The sequence below is a fragment of the Manacus candei genome, unplaced genomic scaffold, assembly GCF_025592945.1.
Source record: "Manacus candei isolate 608988 ecotype Guabito, Panama unplaced genomic scaffold, ASM2559294v1 h1tg000049l, whole genome shotgun sequence".
NCBI classification, from domain to species: Eukaryota; Metazoa; Chordata; class Aves; order Passeriformes; family Pipridae; genus Manacus; species Manacus candei.
In genome coordinates this window covers 17,918,764-17,928,204 of record NW_026138097.1, presented here as the reverse complement: position 1 = coordinate 17,928,204, position 9,441 = coordinate 17,918,764, and the positions used below count along the sequence as shown (strand labels likewise).

The following is a 9,441-nucleotide window of genomic DNA, read 5'->3' as shown; positions in this document are numbered from 1 at the left end:
TTGAGGGCAGGAGGTGCAGTCCAGAAACCATGACACCTCGGGGCAGCCACTCGCTCTCCTCCTCCACTTCCAGCGGCTGGAGGATGTGGGCTTGCATCTTTAACGACCTCGGATGCTGGGGTGGAAGAGTTTTCTCAGAGGGAGACGAGGGAACATAAGTGCCTGTCCAGTGATAGTCGTTTATATACATTTTATTGGAAAAAAATTTTTACATCAAAATATTTTGGCAAACTGTAAAAAGAATACATAAGTGCAAATATATTCTCCTTTTAAAGCAATAGTGTGTGAGTATACACGAGATTTATTTAAAATAATTTTTTAAAAATATTGTGGTAGAAAACAACTTCTGTAAAAATAAAAAACGAAACATTGTATTGCTGCAATACTGGAAAAAAATGAACTTTTCTTAAAGTCTATACACGAAATGGCTAAACAACACTGTTTTAATAATAATCAACTGGTCGGTGCTGAAGTCCATACAAAGTGTCCTTGGTGGGGCTCGGGGAGAAAACAAAATAAAGAAGCAAATTTCCTGCTAACGCAGTAACGGAAGGGGGAGTCCTCGCAGGTGTTGAGCCGAGAGATTTATTTTTCCTATTCAAATACACTTTCAGGTATAAAAATATAATTAATTGTTCCCTTTCCCAATGCTCGATACTTCAGATCACAGAAAGGCGATATATGATTAAGGCGGCATAAGGATACTTACGTCTCCCCTAAGGCAAAATATCACACAAGGCATTTTTCTTTTAGTAAGAGCTTTGGAGCATTATATCGGCTGCACGTGTCCTGCAAGGGATGGAGTGGGACCGAAAACACTGCTTCCTTTGGTAATTTTGCTAAGTGACTCGTGTACTATCAATGCTATCAGAGTGCACAATATATTTAATCTTCGGTGGTCCGTCTATATCTCGGCTCTGTTCAACACCACCTGATTGTCTCTGTTGGAGCGCTGCCTTCACATCACGCAGGGCTTGATGTCTTGACAGACGCTTTGATGGTGGTGATGGTGGTAGTAAGATCCACTAGCGGATGGGTGAAAAGAAGAAATGCCATTAAAATTGAGGACAAAATCTTTCCTGTCACACACTGGGGAGGGATGATGCTGGTAGCGAGGCAGTCCCACTGCAAGAGAAGGAAATAACAAGAGCTGCTCAGAAGTCGGAGAGCTCTGCCCGGGCGGAGAGCCCTTCCTCCCACACCCGCAGAGAGGAGAGGCTGCCTGCATAGGGCTGGCACACCGCTTCCTTACCCCGGGTCTCGGCTCCCCCCTGCAAGGTTTGGTAACTCCTCTTTGGCTTTCCTGGCAGTTGACTTGGACGCTCCTCCGGGGCAGAGCCTGCCCCGTTTGCAGGGCAGAGAGCCCCGACCGAGGAGGGGACGTGAGTTGCCCGGAGTCCCCCATGGCCCGCGGGGCTCCGGGCTGCACCCGTGCTCGTACGAGCCCTCGTGCCTGCTCTACGGGGAGGTTCTAAACTACACAACCGTGTGGCACGCAGGCTGAGGAGAGGAAGGCATGCGGAGGTGGATGTCCACGGACACGTGCCCGACCGCGTCCCAGGCGCACGCGTATCTCAGAGAATCCCTCCTGCGTGGACACACATGCACTGCTGTCTGTCTGCCCTTCTACCCACGTAGTTACCAGCGTGTAGGGTTAGTACACCCTCTGCATGTGGGGTAGGTGAGGGAGTGTCTGTGTCTGTGCCTGCGTCTGTGTCTGTATGTGTGCGCCCGAGGAGATAATGCCACCTGCGTGTTTTCCTGCACGCGTCGCAGCCATTTAAACCTGATTCCCATCTTTCCTCGCTCTCCCCCCCTCCCTATCCCGTTCCTGGGAGGTTTTTGCTTTTGACTTTAACGGTTGAAGATTGAGTTCCAATCACGATCCATTCGTGTATTGATAGAGTATGTATTTATTTATGTATGTGTGTGTAAGAGCGTGCACGCCTTTTCGCCTGCGTGTTTTCATAAACAGAAGATACACCCTACGGTTCATCAACAACAACAAGCAAAATACATCCGTGGCACCGACATATAAATGACCTTGCAAATTCTCATTTTAATTTCCCACAGCCTAAGGCAGCCTTTATGGGACGGCATGGGAAACAGCACCCCACCCCCAACACTCCGCGCCGTAGGACCATGCTGGGATCTTTAGTCTGGCAGGGTTCCTACTGGATCCGACCTGAGCAAGGCCCGCAGGGTAGAGCCAGAGAGGGGTTTGGTTTGGCGTATGGATGTCAAACTCGGCTAGCGGCATCCTGTCAAATATGACCGAGGGTCAAGGGAAGAAAAAAAAAAGCAGCAAAAGAGAAGGAGAAGGAGGGGGCAGGAGGAGGGGAAAAAAAAAAAAAAAAAAAAAGAAAAAAAGGAAGAAAGAAGGAAAGAAAAAAAAAAAAAAAAGGAAAAAACAGGAGGGAGACGTCCCCGGTTTTCCTCAGGATGGCGGAGCCGAACCCTTTGGCGGCGGCGGCCGGTGGCGCGCACAGCCCGTCTCCTCCGGCATTGTCCCTTCCTTCACCCCGCAGAGCTCACTTTATAAAAGTGATTATTTCGCTGGATTTCCTCGGCTTTCTAATAACCCTGCTGGTATGCTCACTATAAACTGGGGCACTTTATTACAATCCTGATTCAATAATTTAGCAGGATTTAATAGTGTGCGAAAAAAATCCGGCTCCCCCCACCCCCCAGCTTCAAAATCCTTTAAGCAGAACCAAGCCTCCTGTTTCCAATTTTTTCCACTCTTATACTTGGGTCTGATGTAAATTCGAGGTTATAAGTCCACCCTGACGCTGTCACGGGTAGAGGATTATTGACCGATCAACAGCGATTGCCACCGAATTTGCTTTGCATTTCACTAAGAGAAAGGGAAAGGTGAAATTCACTTGATGTTACTTTTGTGCAGAGAGGGAGAAAGATTATTGCTGGTTATAATTACAAATGAAAGAACTCGGATTCTTTTTCCGCATCTCCTTTAGCTCTTCTAAAATGTTTACGCCACAGGCATTTTACGAATCACGCACTAATAAGAATTGGATCCCCGTAAAAAAATAGAGTTGGTTTGGGGTTTTTAGTGAATCAAGAACTGGGGATGGCTTACACTAAATTCCTAGGCCCAGATGATGAAGATGTAAAAAATAACCAGAGAAAACCCGTTTTGCATAGTGGTGGCATTAAATCTGAGCTACTGGAAACGGACGCTCGTCGTCGGCGTTAAGAAAGTGTCCAATGGTCCATCTGAGTCTATATCCGTCCTTAAACAGAAACAATTGGGATTTAAACCACCCCGACCTCGGAAACCACAGTGGAAGGTCCGGGGGGACCAGAACCCTTGCTCTCTCTCCCTCTGCATTTAGTTTCAGAAGCGTATTCTTGGGCAGCTTCTGGATGAAAATTTCTCTTCTAGGAATCGGCTTTCTTACCTCAGGTGTCTGGTAGGAGGAGGAGGCAGTTGCCTCCCAGCTCTGTTCCCCGTGCCAGTCCCACTCCCGCTCCACGCGTGGGCCCCATGGGCACTGCGTGGCGGACTGTGCGGCCGCGAAGAGTAAAGCAAACAGAGGGAAACAGACCCAAAGAAAGGAAAAGAAAACAGAAATCCAAGCAAAAACAACAAACCAAAGCAGAAATTCCTAACGGTGAAAGTACGTAGTTCGGTGGGGGATGCCCTTGTGAACCCACTGGCCTCTCGCCTCGGCCTTAAAAAGCACGTGGAAGGATGGCTTATATCTCAGAAAAGTTGGTTTAAACCTCAGCAGGAGAGCGCTGTAAGCACGGAGGAGCCCACCTGGGGACGCCCCTGGTCCCCGCACTCCTCTGTGCCAAAACGCTGGTAGGACGGTGATCCGCTTGGTAGCCGCCTCTCCCCAGAAGACACATCAGGGCTATTTAGGGGTTTGGGTCTTTTTTTGTTATTATGTTTCAAGGGAGAAAAATTTGCAATCGCTTGGTCTCCCCTGTCAGCCCATATCCCTTCTGCGATGATGGCAAAGGGACTTGCCCAGCGGCTCGCCGTCCCCACGGCGACAGCAGATTGAGGAGGCCAGGGCAGACTCCGGCTCTCGCAGGACAGGAAAGTGATTGACAGGAGTCCAGGGAGGGGGCGGGAGGGGACCCAGAGCTGAGGGTCGCCTGTATTTGTTACTTGTTGAAATTCCCATAAAATTGAACAAGACCCCGCTCTCATAGGGGTTAAGTCAGGCTAAAATCCTCTTCGGTGTGGTCCAGCCCAGACTGTCTTTGTTTGCTTAACCTCTGGGACCTACGTTTAAAAGGGCTATTTGGAAAAATTCCCCATAAGAGCCCAACATCTTTTACCCATTTTTGTGCTCAGATATTTCTGAACAGACTTTGTCTGTAATCACCGGCCGGGGTGGTGGGGGGAGGAATGAAGGGGTGGGAGACAGAGACCAGAAAACTCTTTCCCTCCAGTTGCAGAAATATACTCGATCCGCTTTAATCTCTCTAGCATTTTTTAAGATAAGCGGGTGGTTTTGGTGTTAGGGGTTTTTTCTTCTTACTTTTTTTTTTTTTTTCACCCGCAGGGTTTAGATGGTAATATTTGACGCCTTTATTTGATTACTCCCGCGACGCGTCTCCGCGGAGCGCGGTTTACCGAGGCGGCGGCGATGCCCGGCGGCGCTCTCCGCGAAGTGAAGCCGTAGCCCGGGACGGCTGGGCGAACCCCGCTCCCACCGCCGCGCACATGTCGCAGACACCGGGACGGGGACGTGTGAGCCGCGTCCGAGCCGGCACTAAGCCGGCACGAGCCTGGTTTTCCTCGAACTGCTCCTTCTTGGCTCTGGGCAAGAAGGAGGGATGCTCGCAGCCGTACCCACCGCCAACCCCCCGACAGCCCCCCTGTCCCGAAGCAGAACAGCTCCAACCCACGCGTACTTTTTTCCTTCTTGCAGACAATGCACCTCTTTTTCCAACACCGTGGTGGTCTGGGGTTCCCCACGCGAAACCTTTGTCGCCAGCGAAAACTCCCGCCGGCGCCGCACTCCCCACCGCCCCCGTCCCCCTCCGGGTCCCTACCTGAGAGGTCGTCGCGGGGGCTCTGGTGCAGGTATCCCTGCTCCAGGGAGTAGGAGGGCACGCTGGAGTGGATGCCGGAGGAAGCGGCGTTGGCGGCGGGGAGGCCCTGCTGCTTTATGTAGGGCGAGGGCCCCGAGGCTGTCCAGTGAGCCGAAGGGCTCGTGTAGGGAGAGTGGCACTCGATGGCGCTCGCCATGGCCGGCGAGGAGGGCACGGGGCTGCTGCTGCTGTCAGGGCCGTAGTCCCCGTTGGCAGTCACCGGGCAGCTGGCCATGTAGGTCGAGCCGGGGTTGGGAGACATGTGCGGGACGTGGTGGCCGCCACTGAGTCCCTCGTAGCCGCTGGCCATGGCGTTGGGCATCATGTCGAGGTTGTAGCCGTTGGAGTGGCAGCCGAGGGAGGCGGGGGGCGCCTGGAAGTCGAAGCCCTGCGGGAGGATGGAGGCGCCGAAGCCCAGCCCGTTCATCATGCGGTACATGGGCTTCAGCGCCTGGCATTTCCTCCTGAAGCCGCGAGGTCGCCGTCGGAAGGAGCCCTCCTCAAACATGAACTCGCTGGCCGGGTCGATGGTCCAGTAGTGGCCCTTGCCCGGGCGGCCCAGGCCCTTGGGCAGCTTGATGAAGCACTCGTTGAGGGAGAGGTTGTGGCGCACGGAATTCTTCCAGCCCTGGTAGGAGCCGCGGAAGAAGGGGAAGCGGGCCTGCAGGAACTGGTAGATCTCGCTGAGAGTCAGGCGCTTGGAGGGTGAGCTCTGGATGGCCATGACGATGAGGGCGATGTAGGAGTAGGGGGGCTTTTCGGGCCGCCGCAGCCCTGAGCTGGCCTTCTTGCTCTTGGAGGACGCCGCCGCCGCCGAGGAGGAGGAGGAGGAGGAGGTGGAGGTAGAGGAAGAGGAGGTGGAGGTCTCCAGGGCGGAGGAGGGCGGCCGGCTCATCTGGAGAGCTCCGGGAGCCGGGCTGCAGGAGCGGAGAGGGACGGGGGGCTCCAGCCGCTGCTGCCCGCTCTCGGTGGTCATCTGGCGGAGGGAGGGGAATGGGGCAGGGTGGGGTGAGGCTGGGAGGGAAGGGGGGGAGCCGAGTGGGGTGGGTACCGGGGCGGGGGTGCCCCGCAGGGGGAGAAAGGGGGGGCGGTGGGAGCCGCTGTCCTCCGGGCACCTCCTCAGCGCGGCGGGCGGCGGTGGGGCGGTGGCAGCGCCCTGCGCATCCCTCCCCACGGTCCCTTGCGCAATGGCTCCTCTGCTTTCCGCCGGAGCCAGGCACTGGGCGGGATGGACCGGCCCGGCCCCGGCCCCGGCCCTGGTCCGGCCCCCTCCCTCCCTGCGCCGCGCCGCCCGCGGAGGCTCCGCTCAGTGCCGCTCCGCTTCCTTCTCTGACCCCCACCTGGGGACCATCCCGCTGCCTAATCCGGCAAGGAGAGGAAGCGCAAGAGCCCCCCTCTCCAATCTCTTCCGCACTGTTACTCTTTAATATATACTTTTTTCTTGCGTAAAAGTCACAGCGCGACCGCCTATCAGTTCCTTCAATATTGCTATTATTTTTTTCTCTTTCCCCACAACCCCCCTGAATCCGGCCGAGAAATCAGCAGAGATAGAGAGAGGGAGAGAGGGAGCGAGAGGGGGGAGAAAGAGACCACCCCCTTTCCAGCTGGCCTCTGTCCACCCGTCATCTGGGCAGGAGGCGCTGCTGCTGCTGCGGCTGCCGCTGCTGCTGCGGCACCATCCCCGGCTCGCTCCCGCTGCCGGCCCGGCACCGGTCCCGCTTACTGCCTCCCCGGATTTCCCGTGGCCCCACAGGCACCTCTTTGCCCGCTGATCCCCGGCACCGCCCCGGGGCGAGTCGAGCGGCTGCAAACCCGAAGCCCTGCCGGTGCACCCCGGGTCACACGGGCGCTGACGCAGCCGTGTGCGGGCGTAGATGCATATGAGGGGGTCGCCCACCCTCCGGAGCCCGAGGCAGCAGTGTTTGTTGCTTCTCAAGCCTGCTATACATCTGTTTTTAAAGACTTTTCGCTACCCCCTGCCACCCCCACAGCCCTATAAAACTCCCTTCGTTTTACAGAGCAACGGAGGCAGAGTCCGAGGATCAGAGATGCGCCCTCCCTCCGCCCCCCCCGGGGACGCCCGCCCGGTGCAACGGGTGGGTCACGCGTGCTGGCAAACGCCGGTTGCCGAAGGAAACGGGGCGCCGGAGGGGGCAGGGAGGAGAGGGGCCGGCGGAGGCACAGGCCTGCTCTCGGATGATGGAGGAGGCTCCAGGATCAAACTAGAGACGCAAGGAGGACGGCGGCAGGAAAAGAGGCAGAGCAGACAGGGATGCTGGACCAAAGGGACGGGGGTGGGAAGGACGTGGACAGAGCGGGACGACGTGTCAGCGTGCCTGCTGTGCTGTGTGTGTGTGTCTGTGTGTCCGTTTGTCTCTAGCGCAGCTCCGTGCTGAGAGCTCGCTGGTGGGTACGGGCAGGGAGGGGGTGGGGCTGGTCCCAGACAGTGACCTGCAGTTGAGTGGAAGCAGGCTTTTTCCATCAAACTTTGCCTGGATACCACACACAGAGCCCAAGTGTCAGTTTACTGCCCTGAGCCCGGCTCCTTTTCCCTAAGCTCCACAGTAATTAGACAAAGAAAACCTAAATTAACTGAACAGGCGTCGACAGCTTCCTCCAGATCACCACTGCTACATACATGGGAATGTGTCCGAAAATGGCTTGATTGTATCTGAGGATCAGCTAAGAAAAACACTACCAAGCCTGGCAATGTTTACGACACATTTTTAATAGAAAAAATAATCGCCTGGTCGATAGACCATGTTTACCTTCCTTGAGGCATCGATTTAAATTGTTTCCACTGGAAAAAAAAAAAAAAAGAAATAAAACAAAAAAAGTAGAAGAATATCTGTCTGTCTATCTATCCATCTATCTATCTATCTATCTATCTATCTATCTATCTATCTATCTATCTCTTTTATCTTTTTTTTCCCCTGTCTCGAAGGTCAGGGAGGCCAACATGCAATTCCTGATCCCATTGTAAGGACCTATTCTGATTTTTTTTTTTTTTTAATATCCGTGTTTTTAAATACAAACATCTTTCCTCGCTCACGATCGGCAAGTGAGGGTGCTTTTTCGCCTTCCTCGGCGGGATGTCTGTCTAAATGTCACCTTTGGATGACATGTCCAAGTAATTTCTGCGATGTTTGGCAGACCGAAGGCATTAAAGACAAGGGGGAAGGTCGTTGCTTGTAAAGCACTCTAACCTGCCCCCGTTTCTGACAGTTCGTTTCAATCATTAATGTTAGTCGAGCAGGAAGAATCATTTACTCCCAGCACAAGATGTCACGATACACTAGGGTGTCGTTGGTTTCTCAGCGGTGCGAGATGGACACACAATGAGACAAAACCGAGAAGGGCAGCCCAGTGGCAGAGAGACGAGTGCTGCTTCACTCGCGACTTGACGGAGTCCTGATACGAGAACAGTGGGGTAACACATTCGATCAGCCGCCTTCTACCTGTTAGCAACGTCTTCTTCGCAGCAGCAGATGCTTGTTTGAAATATAGCATTAGAAAGTCTCCTAAACATGATCCTGAGACTTTAAAAGATGGTTTAAATTGCCTATGATTAAACAGAAGTGCATTTGCTGTTTGGTGGAGATGTTTATTTTAGTTGGTGTATCCATTTCTGAGCTGATCCCAGTTTCGGAGCACAACTGGTTTGTTTTACCAGAGTATACGGAAATTAAACTTTTTGGCAGATTTGGTTACTCAGATGTTGTTCTATAATCATAGTTTTTATTCTAGGAAATCTCTTCATTATTGCGGTTTCAGTTTCATGTTCATAACACAGTCCCCTCTGCTTCGTGGGCTAAATGAAATAAGTTAAACTAAACCAGTTAAGAAAATGGGAGGCAAATACGAAAGATAAATGTTTACGGTTATCTTTGAGTCCTTTTTTCGCCCCTCTTTTTGTTCTTTTTCTATCCCTTTCCTCTCTTTTTTAACTGCGTGCTTCAGGCTCTTTCCTCTCCTCTGAGGTCCTGCAGATGAGAAGCGTTTTTTCAATTAAAGCCGAGACTGAAACTTAAACAAATCCCTTCAGTATTGTAAAAGTGCGTTTCCTTAAGCCCTGGAGGATTTTCCTCCAACTGTCAGTTTCAGGGTGCCTGGATTTAGATCTCCATCCACAGCGACTGACAGAGATCCCTTTCCGCATGAAGGGCATGCGGGCATTTTAACGAGCTGGAAGGAGTCGAGCGGCCGCAGAGGAACGCCCGGCACCCGTCCCCGGCGGCTCAGAGCGACCACCCTGGGGGCTGGGAGGGTGGCAGTCCCGCTGCGGCGGCGGGAGCAGAAAGGCCGGGATGGGAAGGGACTCGCAGCGGTCTTGTCCCGTCCTTTGTACTGCTCCCGGGACCTCTTGAC

The 9,441-nt window shown here is 53.5% G+C and overlaps 1 protein-coding gene across 1 annotated transcript; it reads right to left on the bottom strand.

Annotated features, from left to right (window-relative positions):
* Positions 1-230: 230 nt before the first annotated feature.
* FOXF2 (forkhead box F2) lies at positions 231-6,149 on the bottom strand. The gene is made up of 2 exons (XM_051798666.1): positions 5,035-6,149; positions 231-1,125 (listed from the first exon to the last, which is right to left on the bottom strand). The coding sequence occupies exons 1-2, from the start codon at positions 6,047-6,049 to the stop codon at positions 959-961; spliced, it is 1,182 nt and encodes a 393-aa protein (XP_051654626.1). The 5' UTR covers positions 6,050-6,149; the 3' UTR covers positions 231-958.
* Positions 6,150-9,441: the final 3,292 nt, after the last annotated feature.

What these genes read in the sequence shown, in the direction of transcription:
- FOXF2 (XM_051798666.1), bottom strand. Translation starts at nt 6,049, where the DNA reads ATGACCACCGAGAGCGGGCAGCAGCGGCTGGAGCCCCCCGTCCCTCTC. An exon ending in CCCCCGCGACGACCTCTCAG is followed by an intron (nt 1,126 to 5,034) that starts GTAGGGACCCGG and finishes CTTCTCTTGCAG; the next exon opens with TGGGACTGCCTCGCTACCAG.